The sequence below is a fragment of the Ascaphus truei genome, chromosome 6, assembly GCF_040206685.1.
Source record: "Ascaphus truei isolate aAscTru1 chromosome 6, aAscTru1.hap1, whole genome shotgun sequence".
Lineage (NCBI taxonomy): Eukaryota > Metazoa > Chordata > Amphibia > Anura > Ascaphidae > Ascaphus > Ascaphus truei.
The window spans coordinates 88,588,165-88,606,379 of NC_134488.1; the positions used below are offsets into that span (position 1 = coordinate 88,588,165).

The window sequence follows — 18,215 nt, forward strand, 5'->3', positions numbered from 1 at the left end:
AGTTTAATGCTATAAAATATCGATTAAAAACACAGAGGTAAGTAGATTAGAGGCACATCTGTATGTATAGTGATCCGTGGTGTAGGCATCCACCGGAATGGCCGTAGTGTCCCCGTCTCCTGCCTGGAGGTAGCTTTAGTCCCAGATACCCTCGGCTGTTGTTCGGCGCTGTTGCTTCCGTGTCACGTACGCGTGTGACGTCACTGCATTCGCATACTCGCGCCGTCTCAATGGGTTGGGTTTAGGCTGTTGCATAAACCCAACCCCTGAGAGACAGCGCGAGTACGCGAACTGGTGCGGATTTGAAAGTCTCAGGTAGATTGTTCCTGGTGGGAGGTGCACGGTTAGAGAAGGAGGAGCGGCAGGATACTTTGTTGAACAATAGGACCATGAACAGTCTTTAGGAGTCAAATCTCACGTGATAAGTGCTGCATGTGCTACTGGTGAGGAGCTTGTTCAAGATAGGCGGGTAGCTTGCCCAGAAAGTATTTGAAGGCAAGACAGGAAAGGTGAACTTTGCACCTAGACTCAAGTGAAGACCAATCTAGTTCTTTGAGCATTTCGCAGTGATGTGTGTTGTAGTTACATTGGAGGACAACAGTAGTTATACATATTGAAGTTGCATTTTCCCGTAGATCACTCCATTTTTTCTCAGATATCTCCATCTGAAAATCTCCAACATCTATTTATGTGCCAGAGAGGCACCAATGGGCATCAGTTCCTGATACAAAAGTTAAATAGACCTTTTATATAACCCCCATGCCAACAAAGCTTTACAAATGGCATACATTTTTGGGAAAGTAACTGATAGAGATTGACGATAGGCGAAGTGTCTAATTTGTACAAATTTGAATATTTCAGAGATAGGCTGAGGCCCCAGTACCTCCGCTGCACGCGCGCCTTCGAGACGGGCGGCGCGTGCAGCCGATTCCCCAGTCTGCAGGAAGAGAGACCGGGGGGGGTGTGGCGGGGGAGTGATGGGGGCGCGGCCATGCCGTCACCCGGCAGGTTTTCCCTCATTGGCTGAACCGCCGGGGGGTGTGGCTTAGCGCTCCGCTCTCGCCACAGCGCTGCGGCCCCCCCCCTCGCAGCGGGCCCGGTGCCATTGAAGGGAGGCCTCTCGTCCCTGCAGCGTCCGCCACAGCGGGCGCTGCAGTATCCAGCGGGGACCAGGCCTGAGTTCACTTATAATTAGTGTGGAAAGTATAAAAATCCATGAATTTCCACTTCAATAGGTTTTCAATATATTTTATATCTTTTATATATGCTTGTTTCCAATTATAGGCTGTATTGTTCAACCTGGGGGAAGGGAGGGGGGGGGGGAGAGAGTTTGGGATCAGATGTGATCACTGTTGTCATATATTTGCTTTCTGTTCTTGTCTCCAAGAGCCTGGGCAGTAACAGACCCTGGAATGCTAAAGAATGCCATGGTGTTCTCTATGTGTTTGCCGGTTCTAATGCTGCTCTCAGAATGGGAAGTCAGAAGGATAAACGTCTTACTGCCATTGTTACAGTTTTGTGCTAGAAAGAACTACACGTTCAATAGAGTTAAAGATAAAGGGTAATACAACAACGCAGAGTTAACAATAAAGAACTCAACATGTAAACATGAATGAACAGATATTGACAGCAGAATAGGATTACTTGCTCCCACACATTGAAATGTGTTACCTTAAGATCTATATAACCTTGCAGATTATAGTAAACACATTGTACAGTACATGTTTGTCAAGGCATGCAACATCCATACAATGGTATTGTTAGGGGAAAAGTTAAAGCTATCACAATACTGCTGTGAAATATATTAATTTAGAGAGGCTGCCCCTTTGAGGAACAAAACATATCAATAGACGTAATGTATTTATTGGGCAATTTGGGTAACGGATGGAAATTAATTGTGCAGTCCTACTTGGACGATAAAGCATGAGTGCTCAACACACAATCGATTGAACGACGCCACTCCATTCCGGAAGCGTTTCAGACACATAGCTTCCAGAGACGTGGAGGATGTGAGGGACGTCCTGAAGGAGATAGAGATGGTGGGTATGGTAACGGAGTCCTGCAGCCCGTATGCCTCCCCTATTGCGGTAGTGCATAAGAAGAACGGATCCATGCGCCTATGTGTGGACTACCGCACCCTGAATCGCTGCACGTCCCGGATCAATATACTCTGTCGCGGATTGAAGAGATCATCAGCGCCTTATCCGGCAGTCAGTGTTTCAGCATGCTGGACCTGAGGTCTGGGTACTACCAGGTTCACATGAGCTCCGAAGATGAGGAGAAGACAGCGTTTGTCTGCCACCTCGGGTTTTACCATTTCACCCAGATGCCCCAAGATATCTGTGGTGCACCTGCAACTTTCCAGAGACTAATAGAAAGGACCATCGGGGATGGGGACATGAATCCCCGGGAATGTCTGGTCTATCTGGACAATATCATCATGTCCAGACGAACGTTAGAAGAGCATGAAGAACGCCTTCTGAAGGTTCTGGATTGATTGGGAAAAGTAGGCCTGAAGTTGTCCCTGGACAAATGTTGCTTCTGCCACACTTCGGTCACCTATGTGGGCCACATAGTGTCCTCAGAAGGAGTGATTACTGACCCCTCTAAGGTCAAAGCCGTAGTGAACTTGCCCAGACGAGATAACGTGATGGAGCTACAATCCTTCTTGGGGTTTTGCGGTTACTACCGAAGATTCGTAGAGGGATATTCCAGCAAGACCAAGGTCCTTAACAATCTGTTGAAAATCTACCCAGAAGAGCCACGGCAAAAAGCCGCAACCCTGTGAACACCGTTCGGGGACAGGTGGACTTCCGCCTGCGAGAAGACCTTCACAGGGCTGAATTAGAGTCTCACTGAAGCCCCTGTCTTGGCCTATGCAGACCCGGAGCAACCATACATCCTGCACTTGGATGCCAGCTTCAACGGGCTGGGAGCGGTATTACACCAAAAATACCCTGCAGGCCTCCAGCGGGAAGTGTATGTGAGTCGCAGTCTGATGGCGAGCAAGCAGAACTACTCAGTCTACAAACTGGAATTCCTAGCGCCCAAGTGGGCTGTTGTAGATAAGCTACACGATTATCGCTATGGGCTTGCTTTTGAAGTGCGAACCGACAATAATCCTTTGACATAAATCTTGACCTCCGCCAAGTTGGATGCCACCAGCCACAGGTGGTTGGCTACCCTGTCTATCAGTTCACACTGAAGTACAAGCCAGGGCCCCTTGAATATCGGAGCCGATGCTCTGTCCAGAAGGCCTAGACTGAATTCAACATCAGATGATGGCGAGTGGATAGAAATTCCTGGCCCTGGGATTCGGACAATGTGCTTCACTGCGGCTACAGTAGAGGACAAAGTAGCCTTTTCCGAACTCAAAGTGGCGGACTCATTGGGTTGTCATTCAAAGGCACTTCCTGCAGCATACTGCCATCCAGAAGGCATGTCCATCACGTAAGATATCATAATGAGATGGAAGGAATTAGTGATACACCAGATGCAAGACCCGGTGGCTAAAGCCATATGCCGGGCCATCCAAGAAATCAACCCTTCCTTAGTGAAGCGTGCTCCCGTCGACACGGTCGCCGTTATCATGAAGGAATCCCGATAGGAGTCAGCTCGTCCTGCCCAGAAGCTTGCAGTTCCATGTCCTACGATCCATGCACAATGATCACGGACACCTGGGAGTGTACAAAACATTTGGACTTGTCAGAGATAGATTCTTCTGGCCCAAGATGCGGGAATCGGTAGAGCACCATTGCCGGAGGTGTCTGCGGTGCATACAGCGAAAACCACTGCCTACATGCGCAGCCCCAATGGGCCACCTAAAGAGCTCTGATCCCATGGACCTACACTGGCGACACACTTTATTGAAGTGTGGCCAGTTCCGCAAGCCGGGAGATTTCCGGCTTGCAAGTGGCATCCCCTCGGCGTGCCGCGCGTCACCGATGCGCGGTCACGCGTCATCGGGTGCCTGCGCCCCCTGCACGCGCGTCCAGGGCTCCCCGAGGGAGCCCTGGTGTCCCGCGATGTGGGGGACGGCGGCAGGGGGTTCCGGGGGACCCGGCGGACCCGGAGAGGAGAGGGGGAAGCCGCGATCGGCGGGCCTCTCCTCCGCTGCTTCGGCGCACGCCCGGCACCCTCCGGCGCGCGCCAGGTAACTGCTGCGGCCGAGAACGGGCAAATGCTCGAATAAACTCGGCCGCAGCAGTAGTCTGCATGGATTTCCTCTGCATCAAGGCAGACTCGAAGGGTATTGTGAATGTTCTCGTAGTAACAGACCATTACACCCGATATGCTCAAATGTTCCCTACTGAAGACCAGAAAGCTCTCACAGTAGCCAAAGTACTTTATAGTATTTTATCCATTACGGATTACCCAATCGGATGCACTCCGATCAAGGTAGAGACTTTATGAGCAAGTTAATCAAAGAACTCCTAAAGCTGCTCAATATAGAGAAGTCTTGTATGACTCCCTACGACCCTGAAGGAGATGCTCTTCCGGAAAGGTTGAACCGAACTCTACTGGATATGCTGGGCACTCTGAAGGGCTCCGAGAAGGCCGGATGGAACAAGCATGTTGAGCCGTTAGTAAATGCCTACAATTGCACCCAGCATGAATCCACCGGGTAGCTGCACGAAAGTTAAGTTGTATGATGAATTGTATTTTTCATTATATAAAGAGCTGCTATGTGTTCTCAAATGGGGACGTTGAGGTCTCCACCAGGGGGAGGATGTAGCCGAGCCCCTTACCCTGCCTCCGGTCCGGTGCGGGGGAGCTTCTGGGCTATTGCCCTGAGCTCCGCGCAATCGGGAGTGTTGGGGCGGCCATTTTGCGAGTTGCGCATGCGGAGTGCGGCAGGAGTGCAAGTACAGTGGAGGAGGCGGTGGCCATCTTAGGATGGTTCTGCATATGCAGCCGCTGGACTACAAGTCCCAGAATCCCTAGATTGAGGGACTGTATCACATGGGACTGCCCAGCCAATGGGTTTGGAGCAGGAGGGAGAAACAGGATATCCTCCATGTTTGGAGAGCCCATGAGGCAGTTCTGACGGAGGCACTGAGGAGACAGGTAGTGTCCAGGGAGCAGTAGCTTCCTGAGCTAGGCCTAGATCTTTCCCCTACGCCCCAGTTAGGCCCTGAGCCAAATCAGAGGATTGTTGCAGGGAAGGCCCCAGATAGGGACTCTTCCCATTGGTCTTATTACTACTGTGCCGTGAGCGGACGGCCACATGGAGCCCTGCGACCTGGGACCAGGCCACAGGACCCTGAGACATTGTGTGATACCCTCCGGCTGGAGCTCACACCGAGAGGAGGATCGGGACCCTTAGGAGAGAGGGGATTTGTGTTGGAGGTCCCGCTACGTGGGATCCGCTCCAACTCACCATGCCAAACCGCACCTAGGTACTGGAGTACCCAGGCAGGTACCCAACATGCACCTGCATCCACAGGGGGGTAGAGCTACCTCACATTTGGGTGGGATTGCTGGGACAGGACACCATGGGTTATTGGTGCCACAGCACCCTCAGTACTTTGGGGGAACCACCACGTGTTGGGTCACTGTTTATACTGTGAGTACAGATTGTTGTATGTTTGTGTGTGTGTACAGTGACGCTTAGATTGATATATATTGTGTGGTGTATTACTTATTACTGTGTAATGGTTCCTGGGAGGGGTTATCCCGCCAACGCTGGGATCCCTCATAGGTGGTGGCGCTGCACGCAAGGAGAAAGAGCTCACTCCAGACTCCCGGAGGCTTAGGCCTCCTGGGAGCAGACAGGTACAGCAGCCCACGTAGTTGCCTTATGCATAGGGAAAGGGGGCTACATAATAATAAAGGAAACAAATTAGCTGTCAAAGGAAGCAATAGGGAAGAAATATTTATATAGACCTGGATAGCAACAGAGATGGGATCAAAAAGTGTTGTGCAGAACAATACAGAACAATACACAGTCCATCCTAAAACTGTATTTCTGAAGAATAAGTTGTGATTTTAAATAAACAGATAAATACTACATAAACACAAAAACAGATTTGTGGGAATCATGCAGAAAAAAAGGAAACCTAAAATACGTCTTTTTAAAAAAAGATTATAGAGTTTAAAGTTTAACAATTAACAGCGAATTAATTATTTGAATCTCTGGTAAATATAAAAAAATGTATTTAGTTGTAGGAACTGGGAAAATACATTGAAAATAATGGACAAGAATAGAAGGAGGCGAAAATGATTTGTATGTAATGAGATTTTAAAATGAACAGTAGGTGGTGATCATGAGCTCACTACTAAATGAGTGAATCGCTTTTTTTTCTAAAAGGAGCGAAGTTTGTCCTGCGAGGCTTTCCGTCTGCTTGATGTAGGGGGTGTGTCAGTTTACAGGCACAGGTTTATTTGCAGTCACTCACCGCTGACCTTTTAGTTTCAGCCTCCAACAGAAACACAAACCTGACACACAGTAAAGAAATCATGGCAAGTAAGAGGGCCCTGGTGATCCTGGCTAAAGGTGCTGAAGAGATGGAGACTGTAATCCCCACCGATGTCATGAGAAGGGCAGGAGTGAGTACAGTGGCTGTGCTGCACAGATAACAGTGCTCTGGGTTCCTGTTATATACAGAAAGTCCTCAACAGCACAACACATTCTATCCCATTGTAATGGTTATTAATACCTTGAAATTGATTAGCATATGAGTTAACTACCTATCACATAATAATATATCCGTGGTTTCCAACCATTTTTGGGTTAAGGAACTCTGTGAAATTATTAGGAACCCCCAACCATCTCTAATAGCAACCCTGTGATCAGATCCATTGTAAAGTATTTTGCATTTAGACAAATTTTAAAAATGTATATTTAAAATTACAGGGATCCATTTAGGGAGGCCCGGGGAACCCTAGGGTTACCATGAACCTTGGTTGAAAAACACTGTAATATACAATAAATGCTGTGTTTGAAGAACTCATGTAACTCAGGAAAGCTTTTTATTGTAATAAAATCACAACAGTTATAGTCTTTTGGTCTTGTCCAAATATTTTTGCAAAACAGATGTTGAATAATTTCCCACTAAGCCTGGCATGAAAATAAACAAAGTAAATACAAGTTGGAAAAATAGGTAACCCCCTGCCACCCCCACCCCCCAGGTATTACCTACAATGAACTTGCTTTGAATGTATGTACTCAATAGGATAACTATGTTGTAAAATGGGATTTTTGTGCTTTACATATCACCAGTAATATCTTAAGTAGAGCTATCTAATCTAATATTGAAAAAAACATATTTAAATACCAATTTTATAAATTAGTAACTTTTAAAAAAAATCAATTTTACATTCTTCAGAGGGTTGATTTATATCTGTCTGCCCTCTGTTAGGGGTATCTTGATGGTGTCTACAGTGCTTTATGACAAATGACTTGTAGAATGCCTGTGACTGTTACGTTTCTTTGAAGTTAACTAAGAAAAGTGGCTTATGCATAAATAAGGTGGGGGATGGAGACCCCATGACAGTGGGAACAAGGTAATTGGGGAAAATGACCGAAGCCCTATACTTTATATACTGCTCAAATCAGCCAGTGTGATGACTAGATATTAACCTAAACCAGATTTTTCAGATTTTCAAAGGGGTTCTAAACTTAAATGCACCAAAGTGGTCGGAGTGTGATGATGATAGACAAGTGGGGCTTTTTATTTGCAAGCCTATACTTGAAGTAAATGTATTTACAGCCTTTTATAATTGTAGTTGAAATAGACTCGCCCCTAATTAACGTAAGGAACCAGGATCTACTTTTTGATAGTACTTAAATCACTAATTAAATGTTGCTTGTAATTTGAAATTGTACTACAAAATAGGATAGTTCAACATAAATATGTAACATGTTGGCTTATTAAAAACAGCTGAACGTGTTACTTGGTGAAGTTAATTTTACTTTTATTGAATCTACAGCATCCAATGCTGGTAGAGATTGTTACTTGACACACTTTCTACCTGCGTTCTGTTATCTTCACACCAATTTTGTGTTTTCCTCTTGTCAGATCAAAGTCGTTGTTGCAGGTTTAACGGGAAAAGATCCAGTTCAATGCAGCCGGGATGTCCTCATATGTCCTGACACAAGCTTAGAAGAAGCCAGGGCACAGGTTTGTAAAACTTCTGAATTCACTTTTAAATCCACGGTTCATGAAGTGGCCCTAAAGGGAGTACAGTATATTACTTGATATTGCACAAATATTTTGGCACTATATAAGCAAAATAAAAGCTAAAGGTGTTTGACTTTCCTTTTTAAATGTGTAATCTCACGTAGTTGGCCAGCTGAATTTCTTAGGGGCCTCTGAATGGGGAAGTGTTTGTCAAGTGGTTTCTTTACCCCAATCCCACCCTGTCCTTATCAGAGAATCAATAACTGGTTGGGGGGGGGGGGGGGGGTCGTGCGCTCTGGCTGTGCAAGCACTTGCTGAGCACACTGTCACATAACCACACACAAGGGAGTAACCAGAAGAAATCACACCCCTCCCAAGTTTAACTTTAAAAAAATATTTATAGGTGTCAGATTTGGTTAAAAAAATGTATCCATTACCAGAGACGATCCCCTAAACATGCCGCTGAAATTGGTTCACTTTGGACCTAGGAGGGATTGTCCCTATATCTTCTGGTGGAAGTGGGCTCTGTGTGTCATCATTACTGATCCCCATTGTCATACAAGTTTTTTTTATATAACAATCTAAGTATTGAAACACACTTTCCTCCTCAGTTACTTATTCTGACAAACGCACTGATCAGTTTTGACAAGGGATTCCCCTGTGCTCGACTCCTTATAACATATAACACATAACGCAGTCCTTACCATCAACTACTGAAATTATAGTGCACTCCACAGCCGTGCTCTATCTAATCCATTCGCTGCCAGAGGGGGTTGCAATTGCTTGTTTGTCCCTCTGGCAGCAAAGGAGTTAAATACATTGAGAAAAAGACTAAGGCCAGAATCTCCTGAACTGCCACTTCCGAGTCTCTAGAATTACTCCCTATAATCTTGAACTGCAGTTTTGAAACAAGTACATATTATGCGAGCCAACCCTAATGGAATTCTACGGTCCTGTAAATGTGGATAATGCAGGTCAATATTATAGCGCCCTGAATTTAGTAAGAGCACTTAAAAGGGCAGAAAATCCTTGTGAGTAACTTTTGATGCCTTCACTGATTCTGGCTGATATTCAGACTGTCACTTAACTTGCCAGTGCTCCGTCTATTTTAAGGAGAGTCCCTTTGCCAATTATTCACCCTCACCTGTTGTTTAACTCCTTATGTACTGAGGCGTATGTTGTAGATTCATCCAGAACTATATATAGGGCCAGACCTTTTTTTAAACATAATTGGCTTCCATAGGCAAATATGATTTATTCTTTACTTTAAAGGTTTAATTAAGCCTATTAGGTTTCTAGCTAGTAGTAGAGTTCATTTCAACGTATGCATGAACACAAAGCGTGTTAAAACACGCAGACACATGACTTTGTAAGTGCTCAGCATCTAATAAAGGTGCAATCCCCACTGCTCAGCGATTAAATGAAGCTGAAATTCAATCTGATTTCACTGCTCTTACATGAGATTGAGACACTAAAGGATGAAACAAGCAGAGGATTCTGGGAGAGAAAATGGCAAGTCTACCTGTTACAATAGCAATCCTTAAAGTGGCTGTCCCATGTAGGGCGTGAAAAGATGCATACCATTTGAGGTACTCCTGACAATATACAACATCCTGGTTTTGTTCTCAATCATGATTAGAAATGCTGAAATAAAGACTTATGATTTTATGGGAAAAATGGCAGCCATTGTCGTTTCAGTCAAGTTGATTTTGGAGACTTGCTATCTCTGAATTGCATTGAAAAGTGCACTCAGAGCTGTGGCACGGCTACATTACAAAAAAGGTCAAACACACACAAGTGCCTGGGACTGCACCTCATTTAAATTAAACTAAAATTGTTTAAGAGATTTAAAAATACATTTGGGGAGGGGGAAATATTGGTGTAATACTACTTGGAATTCTTTTGTCTGACTACATTAAAGTTGATTTTAGGTTGGATTGCGCCTTTTTTTTTTTTTTTTTTGAAAATGTGTTTGAAAGTTTGCCTTCTTCAAACCCAGGTTTCCGCCTGTTGGTCTCTGATCAGAGCTATCTGTACCTTACTTCCTTCTAGGACAGGGGTGTGCAAAGGCTTTTTTTTTTCGTGCGCCCCCTGCCTGGGAGTCCCAGCTTTCACGCCCCCCTCGGTAAGAACCCGGTGTCAAATGATGTTGCGGGTCGTCACGTGACCCCGCCACGTAATTTGACGCGTGTTGTCATGGCGGCGCGTCACATGACCCACGTGTCATTTGACGCCATGGCGACGCGTCGCCGAAGACCTGGCTTGCATCAGGTAAGTGATTTTAGAGGCCTCACACCTCCCCCGGCATTTCATTTAAATGCCTTGGGGAAGGGTGTGGGGTCCCTGTAACCATCGCGCCCCCCCCAGAAAATCTTGCACGCCCCCCAGTTTGTGTACCACTGTTCTAGGATATATATCACTAAGGGGGATATTACTCTGACAAACCCCACTGACATTGCAAATGCATTCAATGACTACTTTATGGGGTGTGCCACTAACTTATTAGCGAAACGCAGCCCAAACCACAAACCTGAATCTCATCCTGGGAGTACCCACATAGCCCCACCTCCTCCCAACACTGCCCACAATTTTCAATTTGGCCCAGTATCTGAAGAGATTACACAAGCGCTCCTCAAATTAAAACTAAGCAGCCAATGCGGACCTGACTTACTACAATCTAGGTTCCTAAGACTTGGTGCCCCAGCCATTGTCAAACCAATTGCTTCCATAGTCAACTCTATTCTGTCTGCAGGCCATATCCCTAAGACCTGGATAACTGCCAGAGTTGTCCCAATCTTCAAAAGTGGGGACAAAAACACTGTCTCAAACTACAGGCCAATCTCACTTCTCCCAATACTATCCAAAGTCATGGAAAATGTGTCCACTCCCAATTAAGCGATTACTATACCAAGACAAATTTCCCTAGCCAATTCCAATCTGGCTTCTGCCCCAAACACTCCACCGTAACTACCCTGCTAAAAGTTTGCAATGAAATCCAGTGTGGAATGGAACGGGTCAACTCATTGGTGCAATATTCCTAGATTTTTTAAAGGCTTTTGATACAGTTGATCATGCTATCCTGCTTAACAAACTCCAGAGCTCTGGAATAGGGAAGCATGCTTTAAACTGGTTTCAGTCCTACCTATCGGGAAGATCCCAACATGTGTCCATCTCAGGCTCTAACTCCAACCCCCTGGATATCACCTGTGGTGTCGCGCAAGGCTCTGTTCTGGGGCCCCTACTCTTCTCAGTGTTCATTAATGATCTTCCCACAGCTTGTTAGGAAGCCTCAATACACATGTGTGCAGATGACACAATCCTATATGCACACAGCCATAGCCTCTCTGACCTTCAACACATACTTCAGTCTGACTTTTTGAGACTCGAAAACTGGATTTCCCAAAACAAACTGTTTTTAAACACTGACAATACTGTAACAATGGTATTTGGGACCAAGACTATTTTTTTTTTAAAGCTTCCAGCGACTTAGCTCCTGATTAGAACCAACGCTAACAACACCCTAACCCCTGTCACTAGTTTGAAATACCTGGGCTTATGGTTTGACTCCCACTTAACATTCGGAATGCACATTGATACCCTGACAACCAAGACCTATGCCAAACTAGGGGTACTTTACAGGAACAAATCCTCCCTAAGTCTCCTGGTCAGAAAGCGTATCGCACAGCAGATGCTAATGCCAATTATTGACTATGGAGACATAGTATATGGCTCGGCACCTCAAACCCACCTTAGCAAACTTGACACCCTCTACAATTCAATTTGTCATTTTGTTCTCCAATGCAACTACAACACACATCACTGCGAAATGCTCAAAGAACTAGATTGGTCATCACTAGAGTCTAGGCGCAAAGTTCACCTTTCCTGTCTTGCCTTTAAATTCTTTATGGGCAAGCTACCCAGCTATCTGAACAAGCTCCTCACCCCTACCACATGCAGCACCTATCATCTGAGATCTGACTCCAAAAGACTGTTCATCTCAACAAGGCTCAACAAAGTATCCGGCCGCTCCTCCTTCTCTTACCGTGCACCCCAAAACTGGAACAACCTACCAGAGACTCTCACATCCACCACCAGTTTAAGTTCTTTCTAATCTAATGCTGTCTCACATTTTATTCTGGTCTGTAACTGTTTCATACGCCTATAATATATATTATCTTTAACTGTGCACGCAATGTCTTATATATAATGTATAACCTGTTCATTTATGTAACTGTATTTGTAACCATGTATTATTTGTCTTAACGCTGTGCCCAGGACATACTTGAAAACGAGAGGTAACTCTCAATGTATTACTTCCTGGTTAAAATATTTTATAAATAAATAAACAATCGTTACAACAGGACCATCAATGTAAACCTTGAAATGCAGTTTTATTACTTTTTTAATTGTGTTTTATCTGTAGGGGCCATACGATGTAGTGGTACTCCCAGGAGGTAATCTCGGAGCTCAGAATCTGTCAGAGGTAAATATAATCCGTTACAATAATCGGGCTAATTTCAAATGAAGATTTGTCAAAATGTTCAGTAATGTGTCGACTTTAACCCCATGCTTTAACGCAGCGTTCTGCGCTGATCGACCTTTTCTGTGCTTATTTTTCTAAATAGAAGCAGTTGAAATAATACTTGTCCGGGAGGTTAAAATGGTGCTCTCCCCAATCCCAGTGCAGTCTGTAGGTAACCTCGGATGCTAGACATTAAGAAAATCATTATTTTTAACAGTAACAAAAATCCTGCTCGGGGGTGCAAGATAAGAACATATGAGTTCAACTCCGAGGCTTCTGAGGTGATTAAACAGAAAGTTAATCCCTGCGCAGCGAATCACTTTGTTTTTTCACATATGTATGGCCAATCCTTTCACCAGCAGCATGCTCCTTACACGGAGAAACGCTGTGAATATATATTTGTTATATATTTTTTTTGAGGTGATTGCTGCTGTAACAGATCTGTAAGAATGCTGATGAGAATTACTGCTTCAATGGGATAACTTTTTGTATTAAGAGTGTGATTTACACCAAATAACTGACACTTGACTGGGTAATCTTAATATTTTGTCTGTACAACCGCTCATGTAAACTATCCCAGTTCCATAATGCAGTATCTGTTCTCTTGCTTCTAGTCTCCGACTGTTAAGGAGGTGTTGAAGGAGCAGGAGTCGAATAAAGGTCTTATTGCGGCTATATGCGCAGGTACAGATGTTGGTGTTTTTATACTGTTGCCTTCGACGCGGCTGGCAGGGAATCGGGTGCGGCGGTCATTTGGTCGCGGTGAAACGGCCACATCCAAATATCTCATTCCGTCTGCTGGCTGTATCGTTGCTTGTGTGAGGAGAATGTCCTTAAAGCCACGGCCCACACTCATCGGCATGTTTGCTTTGATTTTATTACATTAATTTAAAAGATCTATTCTTTCCCTTTGCAAAACTGTATTTTTAAAATCCGATGTTTCATTCGGGAGATTTTAAGAACAGAGGATTGAAACGGGGTCTCCAGAGCTGAACCCCATTAATTTCAGCTCTGGGGACCTCTGGCTTCCAGAGGAGGTGCTGGTATCACGTGGGCCAATAAGAAGCCACACACGTCACAGTTTCCTATTGACTCGCAGGGCATGCGAGCTTTGAAAAGCAGCCATTACATAACCCTGGTAGCACCTACTACGGAGGGAAGTATCTCCAGAAGTAGGGGGTCCCCAGAGAAATTGGCTCTGGAGACTCCCTGCTTCAATCCTGTTAATATATATATATTTTTTAAGAGTCTGAACAGTCACCTGACTCAATAGTTTGCGTGCCGTCCAGTGCCTTAAATCTTAAATTGTGAACTAAACTTTGTTTAGACTGACTGCAACAGGATTTGTTCTAGAGGTGTGTTACACACCTTGTTACTGTCAGCCATAATATAGAATCTTTGGTTTTGAAAAGGTATTAAGTAGATCTGACATTTTGAACTAAAGATTTAATTAAACTTCTGAGACCTGATTATACAAGTAAATGATTTTACTTGCTACTTTTATATCTGCCCAAGTGTGTCCTAAAATCACAGGAGCTGTCATCAAACGTTATTGTTCTTTCCTGACGTCTCTTTTTCAGCCAGTCAAGCAAAAGCTTATGTAAATGTCGAGCGCCTCTTGGTAGTTACATGCCATTTATATTTTTCTGAAGATAAATGGGCTGCCTGTTTCTTGAAAACATGCTGAAGGAATTGTATGGCTGTTTTTTATTATATTTTCTTTTTTTTTTTAAAGCCACAGAATAAAGTTAAAATGATTGCCACTATGGGGCGCCAAAGTTATTTTACCATTGATTTTGAGCTTGTGGACGTATATCTTCTATGTAACTACATAACCCATGACAGAGTAGTATAGGCCACTAGTTTTTCCAGCTAGCTTCTAAGAATTTACATTTTTTTAGAGAGATTGAATTAACCGTAGGTGTGGTATGTCCAGTGGGGAAATGAATCTCTAAATTCGGAAGTGATGCAAAAAGGTTTTTGGGTCATATTCCATGGTCGCCACGGATTCAAAAACTGTCCCCTACTTGTTGTTTTCAGGTGATATAAATGAGTTACCATCAGTTCCTTAAAGCATAAGATGCCCCATATCGGTGTATTTTGCATCTAAAGTCTACACAAAGACTTGGGACTTTTTTTTTCCCCCCCTGGGTGTGAGGCTGGAGCAAAAAGATTGCACCACACTTAATACTGCAGCAATTCTAATTGTTCCATAGATACATTGCACCAAATTAACAATGTTTTTGGCCCCAGTTCTTCAACCAGAAGACTTTGCTACATAATCAGCTTGTATAACCAGTTGACTCTTCTGTAGTACATCTACTGTCTGTATTGCAGGACCCACTGCTCTGCTGGCACATGGAATATGTTTTGGAAGAAGCGTCACAACACATCCCCTGGCTAAAGATAAAATGATGAATGGAGGTAATATCCTGTTTAATTTCTAATACTTGTCAAAAATGAGTCTGTACAATGGAGTTAAAAGCACATTGTATGCACATTATGTCCCCATAAAAAACATGCATCTTCCATGATCCTGAATATTATTCCACACCTATCCAACACTCAAACTTCTTTAACTGTTTCAAAGAACAAGAACCAAAGTAAATGATTATTGGAGTCCTCCAATAACTATAGCACTCTATGGTTTCCAAGTACATCCAAGCTCCAATGGAGAAACCACACATGCAGAGTAGGACTTTTTCCTTTGGTTACCATGCTTGGGTACAGGTCACTACGTCAGGCACTCTAAATGACCATGCAGATCTGTATGTGAGTGCTGCGTTTCAATGTGATCGGTTGTTTGTGAGGGAACTTTATGGGAGTGAAAATCAACAGAGCCACTGTCCTTACACAGCAGGGCATGTTTTATTTTATGAGTGGTGTAGAGATTGTGCTGTCCTCCTGAATATGAAAATGGCAATGTTTAAAAGGCTACCTATCCACAACAACGGGCATGTATAAAATATTCCCTTCTGTAGTACTGGGAACAGTTGCGTCACCAGCTTTCGATGGACAGGTCTATGCATTCACCCTAGTATGGTGTGTGTGGGGGTTTTTAAAAAAAAAAAAAATTCTCTAGAAGAAATGTGTAAATATAATTAACTTATAAACCATCTCAACGGACAGATCAAGTGGTACAAACCTAAAATGTTGGTACTGAGTGCACTATTTTGACTTTTGCATAACTATCTCCTACCATTCAATATGAAGTGCTTGGTGTGACCTTTATCTCTATGCTGCTGTGATAGTATAAAGTATAAAATGTCTGTGTTATTGTATGGTGCTGCAAGTCATTATCTTCATTATTCACTGTAGGTTATTGAACTCCACTCTCTGAATGAAAGGGTTAATATATGGAGTGGCAGATATCCAGAGCACATGACTAACTATAACCAGTAGGGACTTTAACTATGTAACTCTTCTGGTTTATACTTGTCCTTTTAGCTCATTACAAGTACTCAGAAAATCGAGTGGAGAAGGATGAGAATTTGATCACAAGCCGTGGCCCAGGTACCAGCTTTGAGTTTGCTCTCGTGATTGTGGAAACCTTGCTAGGAAAAGAAGTGGCTGATCAAGTGAAGGCGCCCCTTGTTCTCAAAGACTGAGGGGCTTGTTCTATGTTCCACCAGTCAGTGAGATTGGACACTTCAGGGTTTTTTGAATAAATCCCAAAGATGGCTAAAACCAGTCGGTGTCCCTCTTACTCATCAAGCTTTTAGCAAAGAGCACTAACAAAGAATTACATGTTTGCTCTTAAGAGTCCCCCAAGGTTTTTCATTATTGTATAAATACATAGTGGCCAAACTTTCCAAAACAAGTTGAATCACTTACAAAGCAATTGTTACATTTATTGGCAACAGAAGATGAATTGCACTTAATACATTGCTAGCACTTGCAATTAATATTATAAAAAATGAATTCTATTTGAGACCGATATCGTGCGCATGTTTAATTTGTGAAATTACAGAATAAACCATTTGATGCAAAATGTTTCTTGGCCTGTGTAGTACTTGTGTAACAGCTTGCCTGAGTAATTTTAGGATGGCTTATATATGAGCTTATGAAACATAGAGGTGGAGTGAATCGGATGATATGGGTTTAGTCTATTGTTTGGTTATAGCCTAATTACTTTTGTGTCAAATTTAGGAAGTTGGGTTCATGTTCTGGCCCTAACATTGTATAGTGGATTGTCACTTGTCTTTTTTTTTTTTTTTAAATCTCTGCCCAGGTACGTCTAATGTTTTTAGATTCTCATAAGAGCGTTTTCCACCCCTTTCCATTGGAAGCTTTTTAAAATGTATTATTGCTCTACTACCTTCAGTAAATAAAGGCTGCTAAACTGGCGGGTAAAATGAGCATGAAAGCATGTGACGATAGTCCCTACCTATATTTGGTATTCTACCACCTTCGCACACAAAGTTAATTTGGTTTTGCATCTTAGAAATGTAAGATATTTTATTGGTCAAGATAGCATGACCCTGGCCTAGTTTTCTGTGTTTGTCTAAGTGATGTTATCGAAGGGATTATGGGGTGTTTAAACCCTAGATTCACAAATATTTTTATTTTTTTTTGACAGGGGAAATAAGGAAAGCCCTTTCAATGTATCTTAAATGGCCATTCCTCACTTGATCTGGGTAATAAAAGGTGTGGCCAGGAAGACATTTCACACGTCAAGTTTACTAAAAAATAAAGAAATCGGGGATCTGATACAAGTTGCAAAAATAACAAATATATAGGACTGTAACATTTGCCATCTGCCAAATTAAATTCCATGATTGAGTGCCAAGGTCCGATATCCATCTGTTTCTCAAACTTTGCATTAAGCCCGCCATTCACCCGAACGTGATGAGGTGGGTCACAATATTCTATTCATTACAGGGATGGTGTAAGACCTATCGTGCTCATTTCAAAAGAAATACTGTTTTCTCTCCCCAAGCCTTAAAAATGTAATTCAAGAGTAATGAGGTGGAAAGTAAGGAACAGTGTTTTGTAGCAATCAGGGGACTCATACGATATCCAGGCAGTCCACAGTTGGAAAAATAAGAAACAGGGTACCAGTAAGTGCAAAAATGAAAAAAGACTTTATTTGGAACAAAGGTACGTGGTATTCATGACAGAAGTCCTCCCACGCAAGTGTTGCGCTTTTTCAAGGAGTATTACTCCTTGAGTGGAGGTATTACTCCTTGAGTGGAGGTATTACTCCTTGAGTGGAGGTATTACTCCTTGAGTGGAGGTATTACTCCTTGAGTGGAGGTATTACTCCTTGAGTGGAGGTATTACTCCTTGAGTGGAGGTATTACTCCTTGAGAAAGCGCAACACTTGCGTGGGAGGACTTCTGTCATAAATACCACCTTTGTTCCAAATAAAGTATTTTTTTCATTTTTGCACTTACTGGTACCCTGTTTCTTGTTTTTCCAATTGTGGACTACCGGGATATCATGAGTGCCCTGATTATTGCTGCAAACATTGCTGCAATCTTCCTGCTCCTGGCGCCACCACAAAGGCGGGAGGCAGTGGCGTGGGTGCCTTTTTATTTTATTTATACCGCGGATGTGCGGTTTTCAAT

General features: G+C 43.4%; 1 protein-coding gene across 1 annotated transcript; it reads left to right on the top strand.

The window, feature by feature from the left end:
* Positions 1–6,346: 6,346 nt before the first annotated feature.
* PARK7 (Parkinsonism associated deglycase) lies at positions 6,347–16,640 on the top strand. Its single transcript, XM_075605036.1, has 6 exons — positions 6,347–6,549; positions 8,022–8,123; positions 12,547–12,606; positions 13,260–13,329; positions 14,983–15,069; positions 16,093–16,640. Exons 1-6 carry the CDS (start codon positions 6,460–6,462, stop codon positions 16,251–16,253), a joined length of 570 nt encoding a protein of 189 aa, XP_075461151.1. The 5' UTR covers positions 6,347–6,459; the 3' UTR covers positions 16,254–16,640.
* The last annotated feature ends 1,575 nt before the right edge of the window (positions 16,641–18,215 follow it).

Coding starts and splice junctions, on each gene's coding strand:
- PARK7 (XM_075605036.1), top strand. CDS start 6,460: ATGGCAAGTAAGAGGGCCCTGGTGATCCTGGCTAAAGGTGCTGAAGAG. Junction 6,550..8,021: donor ATGTCATGAGAAGGGCAGGA/GTGAGTACAGTG, acceptor TCCTCTTGTCAG/ATCAAAGTCGTTGTTGCAGG. Junction 15,070..16,092: donor AGATAAAATGATGAATGGAG/GTAATATCCTGT, acceptor TTGTCCTTTTAG/CTCATTACAAGTACTCAGAA.